This window comes from Cataglyphis hispanica, chromosome 2 (assembly GCF_021464435.1).
Source record: "Cataglyphis hispanica isolate Lineage 1 chromosome 2, ULB_Chis1_1.0, whole genome shotgun sequence".
Lineage (NCBI taxonomy): Eukaryota > Metazoa > Arthropoda > Insecta > Hymenoptera > Formicidae > Cataglyphis > Cataglyphis hispanica.
The window spans coordinates 2249466-2270923 of NC_065955.1; the positions used below are offsets into that span (position 1 = coordinate 2249466).

General features: G+C 33.4%; 1 protein-coding gene across 5 annotated transcripts in view; it reads right to left on the reverse strand.

The window, feature by feature from the left end:
• The window catches only part of LOC126856527 (UPF0489 protein C5orf22 homolog), a 569513-nt gene that overhangs the window by 211447 nt on the left and 336608 nt on the right, over nt 1-21458 (reverse strand). For all 5 annotated transcript variants that reach the window (XM_050605139.1, XM_050605104.1, XM_050605122.1 and 2 more), the window contains one exon: nt 13972-14166. In XM_050605139.1, coding sequence (XP_050461096.1) covers nt 13972-14166 — 195 coding nt within the window. The remainder of the gene's footprint in view (nt 1-13971; nt 14167-21458) is intronic.

Consider the following 21458-nt stretch of genomic DNA (forward strand, 5'->3'; position numbering starts at 1 on the left):
GTCGCGACGGCGATATACATTTTTCGGATGTAATAAAGAGAAATAATAAAGCGCCGATACTGGTTTAATAAACGCGTAAAAATAATAATCGTTAGGCACCGGTGTATTTGTTCCATTAATATTAATAAAAGCGAAAAACCGAGCGCGTCTTCCGCTTGTATAACGAAATAAATTTCCAAAACTGACAATTTTGTACGTAATGACAGCTTTGTCGCTTTAATAAATAAGCGGTGTACGAACCAATGCAGCGAATTAACATGTTGAAACGGTATTAATAAATCTCCATGCGCACGCACGCAAGCTTGCTTTCCGGTTTTATCAGTGAAATTAATGATTGTTTGAAAAACGCTCACTTCTCGTGGCTGCAAATGGCGCCCAAATGCATCTCTAAATCACTTATTTACGATAAAAAGACCGGCAATAAAGGATAAAGAATCCCAATTTTCTGATGATAATAAAAAAAAATTATTGACCGATAATTGTTCAATCAACAATCTAAAGTAATCAAAATACTAATACTTTTGTTAAGTATTAATAATTATATTAATAATTATGTCATGTTTCAAATTATATTTCTTTAGATAACGAATACATGTATTTTTTTATTTTTCAATCAAATGAAGTTATGTACAACAAATATATATTCCGATTACGCCATGTTATTCCAGTGCACTTGCCGAGCATAAACATGCAATGCCGGACATAAAAATCAACATTGAAAACAGACATAACTTGTCTGTTATCCTGCTAAGTATTTATCTAGTTTCTCTTTACCTTCTCGCCGCAGATTAATCGTGCACATTCACCAACGACTCACTCGGCATCGATCGCGCAATTGCAGTGCGGACTCGATTTCTCGATCTGACCAATATTTATTTTACAAACTCTGAGATTTTACTCGCGCGAGCACGTCGTTCGATTAGCCTTTTTACGCTCGCCTGAAATAATTATTTATCAACGGGACCGCTTTTCAGCCGAGACAATTATCGTTGAATCGCTGATATACACAACGCGCGATTAGTGCTCGGAAGAAATGATCAATGATTCGCGGATAATATCCACCAATCAGAACAGTCCGAGTGCCATTGCAAGCGTGATTATGTGGGTGTGTTTGTGAGCCGCGTATATCCTTTTTTTACCTCCTTCTAAACCAATTGAAATTTAAAATTGCATCCAGCAAACGCAACGACACCTGCGCAAATCTACATACCGGACCGACGAGTCGTATCCAGGCTTACATCAGACTAATACTTGGATACCGCATGCCGCCGGCATACGATGTACGAGATATCACTTTCAAATCGATCGACCTTGCGTCACTATCGGCGCCTTCTCGAGAGATCTCGGAAAAATCATGCAAAATTCTATGTATGAAGTTGAGAATGAATGGCAATCGTATTAATTTCTACAATCTAGCCTGTTATATCAATGAGATGTCACATATTCGCGTTGTATTCAAAGATTAAAATTGTAGAAGAGTCTGTAGTTATGTAGAAAATGCAAAAATTCTTTATGTAATAGTGAATTTATTGAGGCAGAGATAAGCTTCTCAAAAAGTCCAGTCTTGCTTGATAACACTTCTATATCACTATTGTTAGATCGCGATTAATAATAATATCTAAGATAACCATATATGTGAAGCAATGAAATTAACAATAATAAATCGAAAATTGAGAAAGAGACGAGCGGAGTGGCGGCGTTTCCCTTAGAACTGAAACGATACGCGCGGACAAGTTCGTTCGCCCACACGAGTATCTATCAATAGCTTCTTTCGTCAGGTCCATCGTGTAATGGTAGATCATTATGAGTTGTGAATTATGCGAACACACACATGTATTGAGAAATCGAATAATAAGTATAAAAATCAAGAAATCGACATTGAGGCGAAAGAAATGATATCATCGTTGATGATTTTAGCGATGTAAAATATTATGATTCTTCTTATGTAATACATTTATGTAAGACATATATACACACACACATTTTTATACCAATATAATAATTAAGCATTATAAATATATAAATAGTTGCAAATCTCATAAAAAAAGGTTAAAACTAAGCACATTTTATATAAAATATATTCTAAAAATTTCATTTATGTTCTTATGTAAAATAAGATTATTTAAAAAATTATGATAAAAAATTGAAATTTAAATGTTATTATATATAAAGATTATATATCCGATATAGTTAACTATATATAAAATTTATCTACATCTTATAGATGTTTGATTTAATAAGATAAAAATAAAAAGAGAGAAAGCACATATACAAATAGATTACTAAATAAGAGTAATACATTCAGATGTATAAGATGTATAAAATAATATGTATAGATGGGCAAGATAATAAAATAAAAAACAAAATATGCATCTGCACTGTTAATCGACAGTACTTTGAACTGCCTTTAATTTTCATTGTTAGCTCAACGACCTCCTAAAGCGTATTTTTCTCTTTGGTAACATGCGGTTTGAAAAGTAACGGATAAAATTACTTTAGCCACGGAAAAAAAAAATTCGGCAAAACTTCGCATTTCCGCCTGTAAAAGGTCATTGACTACCATTGTCACGAACAATACAGTACGCATGGCATTTTCGTTACAACGGCGGCGAGTTCATTGCGCTCTTGCATTCTATGTTGCATACCACCTGTAGGGAGGTCATGCGCTTATGCATCGAGCATATCGCGGAACCATGTGCTCTGAAAATTGACGGTGTTTTCGCGGGAGTATCAATTACGCGACTATACCGGGACTAGACCGGGGGCTGAGAGAGAACGGAAAATGTGACTATATACGATATGTTTGTATGACCGCGTGCGTGCGTGTGTGTGTCTGCATGCGTGTACTCGGTGATCGAAGCTTACGACATACGGTCCCTCGGAGTCATTGACACCGAGAATCGCCATGGAGTTCAATTGGATGCCCCTGTGTGATTTTAGACTCACCGCTGATTTACGGATTGCGCCAAGAGAAAGGCGATTCGCGTCGGATTCGCAACGGAAGACGCGAACTGCGTGCGTCCTCGAGATTATTCGAGAGAATATTCACACGTGCCTCGAGAGCGTTCTGTGACGTGTTAATTAAACTTGAGTATTAAAATTTTTATTAAAAAAAAAATCGTTTATCGTTCAAATAAAATTCTTTATATGACAGAATAAAATTTCAAATATGTTAAATCGATAAATGGAATAATTTCGATACTATGTTCAAAATTTGGATGTAAATAAGCGTTAACTCCAGTTATCGATAGTATAAAAGTACTCGCGCGCGCCCAAAAAATATTTTGATATAATTGTTACTAACTTTCCAAGTCTCTAAATTTAAAGAATCATATAAGAATTTCAATTTTTTCGATCTTGCAACTGCAACGACTATCAAAGTTTCTAAAAAACACGCACTTTCTAAAGAATTCGATGCTAAACTTTCAATAGTAAAGCCAAGAAAAATTAATAAAGAATAATTTTATCATAACAAAAAAAATGTCCTAATTTTCATCTACTGTATTAAAATGTTAACTAAATAACGTATGGAGTAACGAATATATAAAATATATTTAATTGTGTGTTCTTAAAATAGTTTATGCTATCTGGATCTGCTTATTAAGGTCATTTCTTTTTAGTCTAGAATTTAACATTACATAGAATCCATGTAATGCATGTAATCGTGGATTACATAAAATGATTGTACTCACATGATAATCTCATTCATCAGAACACTCTTGGGCGCAACATCTGCTATTGATAATGGATTGACTGTTAAACACAACTATCCGCAATCAGTAAGGAATTCGCATTACGTATTGCGACAACCAAGATTCCGACGACTTATGCCGCAATCAACACTCTTTTCATAAATACTTGTCAGTCTTTGAACCGACAAACAGAACAATCTTCTCTATTTCTATCTGTGACATCGCTCAACGTCATTAGTAATCATTTAACAAAAGTTATTTGTTTAAGTACTTGTTTTTTCCGCGCTTTTTATTAATAATCAGCTTATCTTAAATCGCAAGTTGAAATAATCTATATGGACCATCTTCAAATCCATAAAAATTTTCTTTCTAAAAGAACTCTCAGTTATAGAATAATTCTCTGATAAAATAATAAATTTAATATATATAAAATGTAAAAAAAGTGTCATAACATACATACATGTCACACAACAAGCATATAATATAAATTGCCGAAATTAAAATAAATTACACATTTCAATTTGTGTCGACAGAATCTAATGTTGGATTGCATCTATCATATAATCGCGAAAATAAACAATACACAGTTTGTCATACATCTACATCTAAAATACCGAACAATACATGACTTTCTTTTGACTTTCAACTATCATAAATTCCCGAGAGAGAGAGAGATTCGTAACTTTTGTCAGAATTTTGGCAAGTGTCTCACTATATCGCAAGTAATCATTGTTGTTGAAATGTCGCTCGGTATCGCGACATACCGTTCTAGATCGCTCTAGATCTAGAACGGCAAGATCGATAACACACAAGACTATATACATTTTCATCGCGCCTAAGTTTCACGATGCAAGTGACTTATTTTTAGATAAATATATAGGCATGTCATATATATGACAGTTATCATGGAAAATACGATGTGCAGCTGTGCTGTCACTATTTGTTTCTTGTAAGACATAAATTTAATCAACGAGTCACGGAAAAATCGTGTTGAATGACGATGTTTTTGGAGACATAGCATCTATCTCTGTCATATAAGAGATAGAAAAATTTGGTAATAAAGGAGTGCAAAAAGAAGACATCGCATTATTATACGTGCTGCGAATTCACATTACGTGACCAGTCCTTCCTTTAAACAATGCAAATTATCCTAGTTAAACTTTAATAGAATAAAAAAAAGAATCATAAAAATGATCAATCATTATCTTGCATGGAAAAGTATTACATTAATTTTCAAAATACTATAATTACTATAATTCTTATTTAATTAATATTTTCTATTATTTTCTAGTAATTTTTCTCTCTATGAATTCTCTCTTTTAATAAATTATTTTAATAAGTTATTAAATATAAAGCGCAGATAATTTTTTACTCGCATATTCTTCAATAATAAACGTTAAAATAAAATATAATATGGTGATTATTATTTTAGATGTGATTGTGATAATATTTTAGATTTTAATTGTATGGGCAATAAATTAAATCGTATTCTCAGTCAGATATCGCGAATCGATATTCTGTCGCCAACGACCAATTGAAATTCACGTGCGCATTTTTACGCATCGCCACGTAAAAATGCGACGAACTTTCAAAATATCATATGGTGTCGAATGCGTGATGCATCAGTACATAATATTATCTAACATGTGCGCGACACTAGTGCACTCGTTTAATACCGAAATGCGTGCGCATGTACGTACCGGTAAGAAGCGGATATGGCATTTCCACGTGGAGGGCAATGAGCTTTATGCTGAAAAGTGCAAACACGCCACGACCGCATACGTCCACATTGCGCGCTCTTTACGCCTTTTTCAAGTAATGACTACTGTCATTTCTGCAATTGTTCGACGAAAGGGCAATAACCTCTGTCATGTTTATGAAGGCTACTAAATAATGGCCATTGACGTCTTGTGGAATTTCGCAGCCCACATCCATTGTAATTTATCGACCGCATATCATTTTGATATTCGAAATAATCGATAGTCATCGTTTAAATACAAACATGTGTTTGTAAGAATTTTATTTGAAAACCGAAATATCTATTATATTACTGATAGTGTTATGTAATATAATAAAAATTATATCTAAATGTGATTGATGTCTTAGCGATTTATGGAAAAATTTAAATACGTTCCAGAAGTAAAAATTATTCAATTAAAGTTGTTCATAAAATGTCGATTACTCTAAAGTCTAATCAATGATATTTTTTACATACGTTATATAACTTCTTTATCAAAAAAATATAACTATTAACAGCAGAAAGGTTGAAAGAAATATCTATGTGTGATGGATATTTTTTTTAATCTTTGCGCTGCTATCAAACTATCAAAAGTCTTAAATGTACATTGCTTATCTTATTAGATAAAAATTGTTTAATAAAATTTTATAAGAGAAAAAAATTAAATTTAATAGCAATAAACAAAATTACAACAAACTACAATTTAATTGCGACACTTCGCACTTCGTTAAATGTCAAATGTTGAATTGAAACGATCTGATAAGTTAGCTGCGACGATCTGAGATCGTGACTGCTCTTCGACCCTATTAAGAAGCAAGACACCCTTAAACCAACCCTCTTTATCCCACTATCCCCCGAGGAGTTTGCGCGTGACCGTTTAACGATCCACGGCCATCTTGGACGCACGGCGTCGGCGTCGCTCGTCACGTCATCCAACGGGATTGCGGTCTCCCCGGAAACTGCAAAGGAAACCTACGTTCTTATCAGTCGCGATAGATGGCGATGTTGGTTCTTATCCGGTTTTCTAGATATACGCCAAGTGTAAAATAAACCTTCTCAACTCTCCCAAACACTCTAACATTTATAGAATTCTAAATATATCCTACAGTAAGATAAGTGATGATCAGGTCTCTTAGATATGCTTTACATATTTTTTAAGTGTTTATTTATATTTATTTATGCAAGAAATCACTGTAATTTTTTCCCAAAATTAACGAATTACTATCAAATGTGTGTGTGTGTGTATATATTCATTCTTAATTTTTGCAAAATTTCAAATTCATATGTCTTCAAATAAACTTGTCGTCTGGATAAATTTTTCAAACGTATGAGAGCGATGTAAAAGTGTATCGTGGTCAAGACAAATAATTTATAATCCATAAATAATTTATATATAATCCGAGCAATTTATAAACCTAAAACGTTCATATTAATTTTATTTGTATAAAAAAATTCGTTTAATAATTTCTTACTTTGTATTTAAATAGTCATGATATATATATATGCACAAATAAAACTTTGACTCTATTTAAAAGCTGGAATCGCATATTAAACAACTCTTTATTCTTTATAGAAAGTCATATATTTCATAATTTTTTAGAAATTTTTTAGGAATTTTTTAGGAATCAGGCATTCAGCCGCATTATTAGGCCATAATAAAGTTAGGTATTTCGGTTAATCGGAAAACACGCGGAATGAAGACAATATTATTAAAGGGATCTCGAGCCGATCTTACCGACATACTATAATTTTAGCGATTCATTATCGTCGATAGGCGATGCGAATGAAAGAAAGAGGGCGGAAAAAAGAAAAAGAGAGTCACGGCTGTTACATGGAGCGTACATAAACGCCTCGGCATGAGAAACATAAAGGGCGCCTTCTTGCGTTTATCGATCTAATTGTCGGAGAACTTAATTGCGGGGGATGAGAAACGACCTTGAGGAGGGTCGCCGCCGTTAGCACCACCTCCGCCGCCTCCTCCGCCGCAGAGACCGAAGTTCAAGCATCCTGGGATTTCCGTGAGAGGAGGTAATTACGAAAGTGACCTGCCTCAACAAAATCTGTCTCCTTCCACCAAAGACCGAGCTACTTGTTAATGAAGAAACCTACGTTGCACGTGTTTCGGCCCACGTGAAGCAAAAACCGGCATTCTTGTACCTCAATAATTATATGCAAAAGATAAGCAGGTTTTAAGGTATATTTTAATAAACGTGTATAGAGTAAAAGTAAATATTAATCAAAATATATAGATATATACACACATCTTTGGAATAAACATTTTTCGTTGTTTGTGCAGTTTAGAGATTTTATAGCAGTAACGAAAAATCAAATATTGAAAAAATGCACCAAAAAATTAATTTAAACATTTTATATAATCATTAATTTAATAATTTGTTAAATAAGTCTTTTCATAATATGTTAATTGTTATTTCGTAATATAGTAAATTAATTAAATATCAAGTAATGCGGCTTCATACGTAAAATTAAATGAAGAAAATTATCCGTTTTAATGCAACATATTGTTTTTCTATTATAATAAATGATATTAATAGATACATCGATATATCTTCTTTTCTACATCCAAATCATTAATAAAAATTAATTATTAAAAATAATAATAATATATTATCGTTTAGATATTAAATTATGGTTTAAATGTTAAATTAAAAAATATTGTAATATATAAATATATTTAATAATAATATTTAATAATAATATTAATAATAATATTCAGAATATTAATACAAAATATCACAAACTGAAAGATGTGTATTATGGCGACAGAAAGTACCGAGGTTAGTAAGAACGAATAAGAAATAAAGATGGTTTCGATTCAAAAAGTCAGAGCAACTGCAGACGCGTCGAGAAAGAGAAATCTCTCAGCTCGTAACCGGTATGTCTCTTTTGATGGGAAATCCGTGAAAAGTCGAGATTGAATTATCCTACCGTCGTCGCACAGATAGAAACGGAGAGAAAGGGGGAGAGAGAGAGAGAGAAAGAGCAAAATGAAAGAAAAAAAATCTACAGGCGGATACGAAAAGGGATGACGCGAGAGTAGGCGGAGAAGAAGAAGTGAGAAAAAACGAAAGATCCGTACGAGAGAGAGGGGGGGGAGGGGGGAATAGGAGAAAATAAAATATACCTCGGCCATTGGCGCGACTTCGTTTCGTACATTTTATTTGAGCCAATTGGATTTATTTATGCGGGTGGTCGAGGGGGTTGGGGCCGCGCGAGAGGGTGCACGAGACGGAATAGCGTGAGGCTGGTAAAGGAGTTTCCCTCTTTTCCCACCTCGCCCCCTCTTCCCCACCACGCCCTTTCGCTGTCCGGGACTCCACACTTTATTGTATATTTAATTCCTCCGTTGTTTATCTCCGTCCCGTTCTCGTATCTCGTGCAGGTTTAAATAGATATATCAGCGGCAGAAAGCTGTTGTGAAAGCAAAAAAGATGGTGGAAAAACGTGCAAAAAAAAAAAAAGAAAAGAAAATGAAAAAGAATAAGAAAAAAGATAAAATCTTGCCGAAGATGGCATTATTGCTCTTCGAATTTCGCTTCTGCCGAATCATTCTCGGCACGTTGCAAAATTTGCAATATTGAACAAGATCGATTAATCGATATTTAAACTATTGTGATTTAATAAAAATATGTTTCAAAATCTAGAAATATTCTAGGCTAGAAATATTACTATCTATTGTGCATAATAGATAGATAGAAAAATAGTATTGTACTTATAACTCTGTGCTAATAATATGTAACAAATTTTTTAGAAATGTAATAGATATGCCATAAAAATATATATAGATAAAAAATATTCATATAAAAATATTTATATAAAAGTCAAATTTATATATTTCTTAAAATTATATATATATATATCGATCAACATTTAATAACATTGCTTCTATACCTGTTGGTTACGATAACATAGCATATATGTATATATTGGTAAACCATGCATTATTCTATCAGGGAGTATTCTGTGTGGTTACTCTACTCAAACAACAAGATCAATCCAATAAATTCAGTTGAAATTGGTAGAACCAGTTGGATGCAAATGCTGACAGAATAGCTCGCTTCCGCTTTTGAAACCACGAATGCCAATTTAGCTTGAGTCAATCTCACGAATTGTTAAAAATGATATACATTTTTATTTGATTATATAACTTGTAACACAAACTGCATGTTATAGGAATTTATATACAATCGAAAAATGTAATATAAAAAAAAGAAAAACTATAAAAGTCAAAATATCTTCAATTGTTTCATATATAACCAAAGCTTCTTTTAAAATACTATTACATTTAAAATATTTAAAATACGATTCGCTTATGTCAAATTTTCAACCGTACTTTGAATTTTGCGCTTGCAGTACTTCGCTCTCCTTCGCAAAAAGCGTTGATAGTATAGTTTCTGAGAAAGAACGAATGCGCCACAAAGGTGGCGAGAAGTTACGAGAAGGGTGGGGGAACTGGCTTACTTCCGGTTCGCCTATTCGCGACACCATCCGGCATGAGCTGCATTCTCACGCTCATCTACATACTCGGCTGTACATCAATATTCGGCCGGGTTCCGCTTTGCATACTGGACCCCCCGCGCTCGTGTCATTTCATCTTTCGTAGGGATCGCAGTGGGACATCGCGTGGCAGATCCTGAGAAAAGAGTCGCGCACAAAATACACCCCACGGATCGCCGCCCAAGTCTTCGTACGTGCCGATGAATTTACGAAGAAAGCGAATCCAGCATCCGCGCTCTCAAGAATCGTAACGCGGAATAATTTTGTCAAAATGTAAAATGCCAAATGGGGGCACAAAGAAGAACGCAATTCATCACATTTTAAGCTTTAATTATATTTGCGTTTGAAAATGATTCATATGTTTGTAACAATTTATATTTCCATTTTATATTTTCGTTTTCTTTGATTTGATTTAATTTTATTTATCATAATTTAACAATTTATTAAAAATTCTATAGATAAAAAAGAAATAGCTCTAGAACATTATCCGTTACTATTATAAATTATTCATGACAATTTTTTATACACTTCAGATCAAATCGATATCGATTATTAAAATAAATTTTAATTTTAATAGATGCAATATTTTAATAGATAATTTTAATAGACACTACATTGCTTGCTTTCTCGCAAAGGACCGACTCTTTCATTTTTCCTCGTAATTATTATTCTTTACAAAAGATCGCGAATGGTGGCGCGAGCGGTGAATGTGTACGAGCCTGGAAGATGGAATGTGGGTTGCGTAATTTAAATAATTCAGGAATGACCCTGACCCCGGATAGGCTACAGGGTGACCTGCAGCCGGCGATTACAATCACAATGCAAGTTCTCAGGGTAAGACAGGTAGCGCCGTCTGATCCGCATACATTAAATTAAAATCGTTGATTCTGCATCTGATATATACACACAAATTATATATATATAAACACAAAATCTTGGTAAGATAATACACATTACGTATTAACTATTTTTCTGATGCTTTTAAAAATTGCTACAATTACTTAAAAAAAAAGTTTTCAACTTTACGTATCTAAAAAGACAGAAAAAGCCATAAAAATATCAAAATAACTAATAAATAATAGAAAATAAAAAATAAAAAATAATAAAACAGATAATAAAAAGAAAAATAAGGAAAAGTTAAATGAATATATCTAAATTCTCCAAAATAAATTCGAAACTACAACGGTTGCATAACCAGTTGCATCATTCTCTTGCATTGCCTCGGTGCATCGTACTAAAGGTAAAAACTGGACTTATCTCCTATGGTATAAATAGATCGAGAAGCATCGAATATTTAACCGGTACGCATTTAAATGGTCCGATTCGCAACATTAACATAACGGTAGGTAATTCTGTCAAAGCTTGACTGCGTTCTACGTTCAAGGGTACGCATCTCACCGAGATCCCACGGTAAGAAGTTAGACTGTTCGGTCTTGAAATCAGCGATTTCGAATATAGGACAATCGATGCTTTTTAAATGATATGCAGGATGCACGAAACGGCGCACGAAACTCCGTGAGAAATTGCGGGTAATCTGTCCGCCGGATCAAAGCCTTTTCGACAATTGGAGATATGCAAAATAGGATTTATTCAATCTATGCAGAAGCCGTTTTACTGTTGCATAGATCGATTGTAAGTTGCATTTCGAAAAACGCTATGCAAATGACATAATGTAAGAAGAAAACATAAACTTGTGTGAAAAAATAAACTCAACAATCTCATTGTCAGCAAGTTTTGTTACTTCAATTGAATATTTGTTACGAATTTTTTTGTGTAAATTCCCTATTGCATATATTATTAAAACAAAATATAAAAAAAACGTATGCGTAAAAATAAAATTTTTTTGACGGATCATTGAAAAAGATTTTTTTTATTAAACTTCTCGCGCGGCAGTAATTTATAAATCAGTCACTCTTATTGCGAATAAAAATTTGCTATATAAAAAAACATAAATATATAACGCCGATTTATTACATATATCATACATAAATATATGTATAGCTTGTAATCAAACTTGCTTGTAATTTATTTATGGATTCAAATGACATACTGTTGCACTCTAAACAGTGATGCAATTAACATTTCCATTTCGCCAAGAATTTGTTATACATACAACACATGATGTTAATTATCATAATCTGGTAATTAAGTAAATATATACTGTGAGACTGGCTATTCGCAGAATTCAACTGCTTTAACAATCATAATATATCACTGTAAATCGTAATTTATAGAAATTATCGCTGATGTATAATCCTACAGAAAATAATTAACATATTTTTTTAACTTCCGAGAAAAATCGTAAAAGATAGAGAAAGATACAAAAGTTTATATATAATTCAACTAGCGAAGCGCGATATAGCGATATAGATGAATCGATGTGATTCTTTTATACTGAACTCAAATCAGGGATAGTCAAAGATTGTCTGCTTTGTTTAATAATAAAAAAAAAAAAAAAATTCGTGCACCCTGCACTATGTTACTATTAGTCAAATATAAATCTATATTTATTTCCTATCAATATCGCGCACAGCATTTATGAGCAATCTAGGATCGTAAAATAAGAAAGATCAAATTTTCCGATTAATGATCAGATCGCCTCGTTATATAAATAGTGCTGTTAAAAATATTCAACAGCTATCATTTTTTAATAATATCATTTTTGTAATATCATTTTTTTAATAATATCATTTTTTAATAATATATCTAATAAAATTGGTTCGATTTGAAAATCCAATGCAAATTTTTTTTATAATGATGGACAATATATCGCGTAAATTTAGCGGATGTTATATAAAAATTAATTGAAACCATATTGTCATGTCGCCTTCAATTAATCGAGAAACGTTATCTTGCAAAATAAAGCAACGCATAGTATAATAACACGCGATCGAGATTTATTGACAAATGATGTGGTCGGGGCAAAATTAGCGTTTTCGATGCTCGGGACTAAACGGCCGAAGGGTTGTAAGCTGGTATGCAGATGAGCCGACATGGTCGACCCTGGAGGCGGATGTTGGCAGTCTGCAGCTACGTAGACAATAGGCCAGTACCATTATGTCCATCGAATCCTAAAACCCTATAGAGTCGTTCTTCTCTGTCTATTATCCCGCTGGTGGCAGGCCACATTGTGTAACCAGCCTGCCACGGGACCTCGGGCATTGTCGGTCCACCTAATTATTCGCAAATCTTCCGCTCGTTGCCGGTAACTCTCCCCCGTCCACTAATTCGCAAAATTCCATCGCTTCTCTAAAGCTCCTGGATTCGATCGTGATTTATGCAATCTCTCGAGCTCCCTTCCCTCCTCCCTTTTTTGCACTCAATCAGATTTTCGCGATATTCGCGAAATCGAATATTTAATAACTGATATAATACTCTCATAATTATATATATATTAATTAATATTCGCTTAATTTTGTTCATTTTAATAATAAAAAAATGTTCCCACAGAATATAGCACGGAACGCACATGTAAGAGACAATAGGGTCCGCATATCAGCCTGTTGTATGAAACGTGTTATTTAATCAGAATTAATTCGTAAATAATGCGTTAATCGCTTCCCTCAAATTAATCTTAAATAATCTCCAGGATGGGGATTGTATTTTCTCCTACAATTTTCTTAAATTATCTTAATTTTGTGAATTATTTAATTCCTCGAATAAATTAAAATAAATAAGATAATTTGATTAGTAAAATTTACATTGCTAGAAAATGCAAAAATAATAAGATTTTACATTATTGTTGGCAACATTATTGTCTTGTATTTATGGATGTGAGTTGTAAGTTTATCGTTGCTAAATAAGTAGTAAAACTTCAGAATAATATGTATGTGTTAAAGTCTTTAGCTATAATTAGCTAATCTTAATCCCTTACTATTTAGACTTAGTAGTTATTGTATGTACTAATTTCCTTCGAGAGTATGTGTTACACACATTTTCGATTATACTTATTGTTAAATAAATGCTAGGCTCTTTTAATCGTGATCACACATACCATCTTTTTACATATTTGAAAGAAAAACTTACCTCAGGATCATTTGATTCTGCTCTCTGATATGTAAACAGCGGAGCCAACTTATCGTAGAGGTTTACGCGTTCGTGAAGATTTTTGAAGGGGTTTTTAGTACTGAAGAAGTCGAGGTCGATGTCCAAGATATATGGAGTATCCTTTTCGGGTAAATATTGACGTAATATCGAGCTGACGGCTGTAAAGTCATCTTTCTGTAACAAATGTCAGACAAACCGTATTACAGTATATGTCAAATTTTGTATACTCTTTTAAATATAAAAAAAAAAATTTCAATAAAAATATTTTCTCGATAATATGCTTTATATCTTAAGAGCGCTTTTAACTGAAATGAAATTTTCGTAAATTAATTTTCTAATAATTAAGTGTTTACTTCACTTTCTCTCTTTTACTATTTTTTTTACTACTTTTCTACAAAATTTTTATATGTTAAACACTTACATTTATAATAATTGCGCGGAAAGAAGAAAAGAGAGAGAAATGCAATTTAACAAAAGTGATATTTTCTACATTTTTTCATTGCTGATGATCGCACTATTTTGATTATTTGTCACTAAAATCAAGATTAATCACTGGAAAATATCGCGTAATGAAACATGAGCATTTAGATCTGCGAATTAGCGACGCTATATTATTCAATCCTTTTTTTTTTGACGCTGTGCGAAACGTTGACGATAATTACCAATAAAATGATCGATTGCCGACGTTATATCGAATTCACGGCCTGTTCGGTCCAATTTCCAAACAGGATTTCACCAACCATAGGAATACACGAGACGCTCGACGACGTGCGCAACCGTTCGTATGAACCGGATATTGTTCATAGCGGGGCAAAACGTGATGCTGCCCGCGTATAGAGGGTTTTTTGTGACGCACAAAAAACAATGACTGCACTCGAATTAATTCTGTTAGAATTGATACTCGGCCCCGGCACTGGAATCGCAATTTGCATGCGTTCACAACAATGAAATACAACGGCGCACGCGGGGTGAGCTGTAATACTATCGCGAGGAGGAGGAGGAGGAGGAGGGGAAAAAGGGGGAGAAAAACGGTAGGAGGAGAAAAGCAAAGCCAACAATCACCCTGAGCAGTGGCTCTCAAAGCTTTTAACGGTTTTGGTGCAACGGTTTCGGTGCAACAAGGCAATTTTTGGGAAGAATATTTTCCGATCGAATTGGATGAATGCAAAAAGCATTAATATTTTTGAAGTATAAAAAAAAAAAAAAACAATTTATGGTCCTATAAAAAACTGAATGTTTCAATAAAAAAAATTTATAAAATAATTACACTTAACTATACATAATATTTTCAGCATATAGAATTTTAAGTTTTATTTAGAAAGATGAAAATAAAATGTCAAAGGATTGTTCATATTTTAGAATTTTTTCTTTAAAAAATTAGGAAATGATTTGAGAAAATCCACGTAAAATCTATACTCCCAAACTATTTCAATAAAAAATTAAGAAAATTATAATATTCTATCATAAAAGATTTTTATCATTCTGATAAAAATCTATTACACTACCGAAGTTTTGATCACATATATATACAGATAAAGGTATTTTTTGATTGAATATTATGAGTACAAGTTGCTTGAGTCACGAATAATTATGTAGCTCGAATGCAGCTGCGGAATTTTCTGAAGCGCAGCGATTAATTTTTTATGCTCTCAATCTGCCATGTCGGTTGATAAGAGAGCGTGCGTTTTGCGCAACCTTCGCATCACGCTCTGCAGATGTTCGGTCTTAGGTTTGATTTAATACGATCTCTGAACCAGATTGCTGCGGATCTACAAATCCAGTGGACGATGATGTCAACGAAAGCAAAAGATCGTTAATGTGTTTTTGATTAGAATCTTCTGCGAAAGAATTTTTTCTTGCCCTCTTGTTTTAAACTAACAGATTCTCAGAAAATTCGCATTTAATTATTGAGTATTATACGTCAATCTTTTAAAAATTATTTTGCACAATTAAAATTTCACAATACAATTTTTTATTATATAATATATATGCTAGATAAATATTAAAAAGTTTACAAATTCTAATATACATGTCTAGTATGTATTTATAATTTTATGCAAAATAATTTTTTAGAATGTGAAAAAAAAAAGTTTTATTTCATCTCCATAAAAAAAACTGTAATAATTTTTGCAAATGTCACAAAACTATTTGAAATATCAATAGACGAGTCACAGTAAGATACATAATCGCAGAAAGTTATCTGCGATTTATGCTTGAACAATTTTTTAATTGTATTCTTATCTCGCAACGAGTGAGGCTTATAAAGCGAGACTTACATATACAAAGACATGCAATATTTGAATCGAATGATTCATAATGTTGAGTAATTCTTTGGACGAATCATTTTATAAATTACATTGAGCACGGAACAAAAGAAAAGCCAAATTGCTACGGACTGTATAACATAGCAATAATAATTATTAAAGAGATTTCTCCTTGAATCATATCGCTTTCCAGCAATGTCTAATAGTTTTTCCTCTTGTCTAATAGTTTTTCTATTTAAATATAATCGCAGGCAAGCATTGACATTTAAAGCCCCTTCCTTCATGCAGTTTTTTATTACACATGGCACGCATGGCATATGAACTTGTACATACGTTAAGAACTTTCCACTCGATATTGTGATAAATATTTTTAAATAAAATATTATTTTGCTACGTATATTTTTTTATTCACGGTAGTGAGTATGTAGCTATAAGCATCTAATTGAATAATACATTTCGTCAAGTATTTTCCCTGTTAATTACTTTTTTTGTGATTATCTTCAGATTTGAAAAATTCCAATTCATCAATAATCCATTATTTTTTTCATGGTCCTACGGCATACTTTTTTTTATTATGCCACAAAATAAGCACGATAATGCATAAATATTCTATGAACGTATTGGCGATTATAATATAGAAAATTGTGCAAAGTGAAATGTCATTGCCGGCTGAATTTAAATCGCGAAAGTCGGACATTGCACCCAGTGTAAGTGCAAACGCGCGATAATCCGTCGACTTCGATTTCCACAGATATTTTCGTCCGTGCAAATGCGTCGGAATTAGAACACAATCACGGAAGTGCCACTTTAACATATATCCATTAAACATCAAATAAAAAATAAATGATATTTAGATATTTGAGTCTTGATTTTTTCTTATCATAATTTAATCATTTTTAGAGAATTGTTAGAATATGTTAAAGAATTAATATCAAAATATTAATACTACAAAATCGTCGCAAAAATGTACTAACTTTTAATATTAAATAAAATAATTTTTAAATGAAACTAATTATATTAATCTTCAGCAATTTTTTCGTTTCAGATTTAAATGACATCAACCCCATATTTCTTCTCTGAAATATTACGTATTTAGGATCTTTCAAGTTTTTTGTATATAATTACTTTATAAAATTAATATAAAACTTCACTCTTTTCTTTTTCTCATATTTCTTTTCTCTTTTCTTTTCTTCTTTCTCTTTCTCCTCTCCTCTATACATGTCGAATCTAGCAGATTTAAAAAATAAGGATAAAGTATATGTGTTTGAAAAATTTTTGTTTCTAATAATACAGATTTTAAAGAGCGTTTGCACACATTTCAAAAGATGTATTACGGTCATGAGATCTGCATACTAACAAATAAATATGCTTGAACAACAGCAAACGAGTCTCGCGAAGAGCACGTGGCAAGAGGCTTACGTCTCCATGTATGCGTGTCATACGGCAGAGTTCGCCGGTGACACCACCGTCGTGGTCGCAATTAAGGCGAGCAGTGCCACATGCAAATGATCGCATTGTCTTGACCCAAAGTGGCGCGATCTCAGTCGGCTCATTGTGCTTTCATGGACAGCTTGCATGACAGGGAGAGCACAGAGTCGCAAAAATTAAAAAATGATCGAAAAAATATTCTAAATACGGCTGTTGATTTAATTCACAGTATTCCCCGAGTTAATGAATCTATTGTATTTAATGGATATATAAATTAAGAGTACTAGTTTCTGAAATTATACAATAGTTTATGTTTGTCAGACAAGAAAAAATAAAAAAAAAATTTTTTTATTATAATTTTTTAAATTAACAATGTTAAAACATTTTCGCTTAGCTTTTTATATTATTCATTTTTTATTATAAAATTTAAAAATTGCAAATTATCGACTAAAATATGTAAATCTAGCAATATAATAAAATATAACAATATATAATGATATAAATAAGATGTAAATCATGAACATTTTATAAAAAGATCTGAAAAAAATTTTGAATAGTATCAAAATGTTTTCCATCATTATACTAACATGATTATATAATGTACTCAAGAGCAAAATCAAATAGTTACTTTCAATAAATAAAATGTGCTGAATTAGCGTGTTTCAAATCTGTACACTTATGTCTATTTATCTATTCTTCAACAATCTCATTATCTTTTAGTATATTTGCAAAAACAGATTGTGCTCGATACATCAACAAAATAGCATTCGTAATGACACGCTATCTCTGTTCTACTCTTATATTCTTCAATCCGATATGCAATCACTCGCGATGCAATGCAATGAGTGCGCATATAGCGGAGATTACGCAAGCAACCGAAGTAAATCTTCAAGATTCGATGCAAAAGTCACGTTTTCATGACGTTTCCCCGTCCCGCAGCTCAGACTCTGGTGCGCGGATAATTAATTAATACACGTTACGCAATGCGTGGGCGATGCCTACGCTCGGCGACGCTCGTTCTTGTTGAATTTTGATTTTTTAATCGCAAAAATCCATCAGCGACGCGCAATCAACGATCTCGGCATGAATACGAGATACCAGCCGCGCGTTCGCTCGTTATCGTGGCCACGGGTATCGATCCTGATGCATTGTTCTTGCACAAGGTGGATTAGGGAACGGCAGTCGGGCAGCGTTTAATTAAAACGATAACCCCCCCCGTCGCATCGCATCGACGGCAATTCGAATCTTGCACATGTCAAATCTCCCCCCTCTCGTATATGTCAAGTATGTTTGCTATTTTTTTGTGTAAATTAATTTTCAACTACTACATTTAAATGTCAAAATATAAATCTAAACTTTATCAATTAAAACAAGTGTAGATCAAATGTAAAATATTGCATTTCTCTCAATATTATTCTATCTATTGCTTATCAATTTTTTCATTATTAAATGAATATAACCAGCGCATTTAGGTTCAGATATTAGATTTGAATCAGTTGTGTTAATCATAAGATCTGCGAATTAATTAACACGTATTCTACTTTTTTTTATCATTCGAGTCGTTGCGCAACTTTTTACAAAACATAAAAAATTTTGTGAAGAATAATTCATGTATGATGATTCTTGTTATTTGCCCGCAGTTCTTTATTTAAATGATAATGTCAAATAATAATTTCAATATTAAAAACTTTCATGTATTATTTTGCAGGCATTAAAAATAATATATATTTTTCATTTAAAGACATCTTCATATATTTACATATACGATCAATCACTTTTAATCATAAATCAATACATAAGAGCTCAATCGATTAATCAAGCCACTTGTGAAATAAAATATCAAAAATAAGATGCGGATAGATATGAATACTTCCTTGATTCACTCATCTCCTCGATTATAATTACGACAAGTGGAGAAGGGACGTGGATTAAATATATAGAACGTATATAAGAGTATTCGCTCATGTAAAGAAAACGAAACCAGATGAAGAGACTCAATATATAAGTCCGAAAGAATATTCTTGTTCCGATCGGCCTCCTACGTTCCACGTCAGGCGACGAGATGTATCTTCCTACCTACGTAGATCCATACAGACATCTCGTACAGAAATCTCGTACAGAAATCGCGGCGTATACGGGACGCTGTCGGTGTTCGTAAAGATGTCAAGTCTACCCTCTCTTCGATCAATGTCGCACGGCACGTTCGACCAACGAGTCGAGAAGTCGGCGAGCGAGTCGTCACGACGAGTCAGCACGTTTTGTAGGAGGGCTTCGTAGAGACGGCCGCCTTAGTGCTCAGTATGCAAGCTCAGTGGTGGCCGCATCCGGTAGGTATGCGCTCGCGCGCGCAAGCTCGGAAACTCACGTTGCATTATGTATCTGTCTGTCGATACCGAGCACCACGTGTGAGCGCGATGATAAGAATAGAATAATAGAATTTTCTATCAATTCTTCTCTCTCTTTCTTTTCGATCGCGCCGCGTCGGATAGGAAAGATGCTATTGCAAAAGGAATAAAATACCACGATATGGCACTCTTTTTTTCATTCTCGTCTCTCTCTCTCTCTCTTTTTGATGAGCAATGGTAAACCGCGTTCCCCGCTGCGTCTCTCGTGTGTGTATCTCATCGGTAGATCTCGCCTCGTATGCCTTTCTTGTCGATATCGACGCTGAAGTGCCGTTAAAGTGCCACCGCGTCAGAGTCTCGTTGAAAAAAGAGCCCGTCGCGTTCCATCTTCTTGCAAAGATACAGCGCTTCCTTGGGAAGCGAGCGGTTTCGTGTACACAACGGAGGTCTCTTCTCAAGGAAGGAAAGAGTCAAGATATATTTCCTGATAAGTAGAAATTTCAAGACGTGATCGTAAGTAATAATAATCATACCGAGTATTTCGCATCATTACGTTACAAAGATAATTTATAATAGATAAGATTTTTAGAAAAACTTTGAGCATGATATTAATTAAATGAGGACTCATAATTATTATTATTCTACAGAATCATAATTATTTCTCGACAATTGCAGATTTTACATTTGAAGATATTTACTGTTTTATTTCATACATAAGCATATGTCGTACAAGAAATAAAGTAGGGTCATGGCGGCCGCCCACTATTTCGGCCCCGGCTATCATATGTCTCATCGCATTTCTCTGCTTCCGCAACGATACCAATGTCGACCTCGACGAAATAAATTACGCGAGATAAGTTTCGCTCCCATATTTGCGTGCTACCGGGCTATACTATCTTAATGTTGCGCCGCGATTCTACGGCTGGTAATTGTCGGCCAATTACCGTGGCGCTGACGTATTTAGTCGCATGCGAAAAGAGCCGTCCATTGTTTGCTCCCTGGTTCCTAATTATGTATAATATCCGCCGGGAAAACGCGGGCGATACATCCGCGCGCCTCGTTCCATTGTTCACGCCAGCAATCATCACCTTTTCACCTAGATAAAACTGTAAAAACCATCGGAAAATCTAACAAACGGCAATCTATTAAGATTCAATTTTCTACATAATCGTTTGCATAATTAGCGATGTTATGTACATAAACATTGATAATGTGTTAGAAAGGAGAGTTTTTCATGCGTTCTTCCACATAAAGTTCGATGTATTAACATAGTTCTCTATCTACTATATCAATGTGCAAATCATATTTTCTTTTTAAATATATTTATGTATATCCTCTTCTTTCTCTCTCTCTTTTTTTTCTCTCTCTGCTTTAATAGAAGAAGCACATTTTTTTTTAACAATTTACGCATGTAAATTAAGAGTATTTT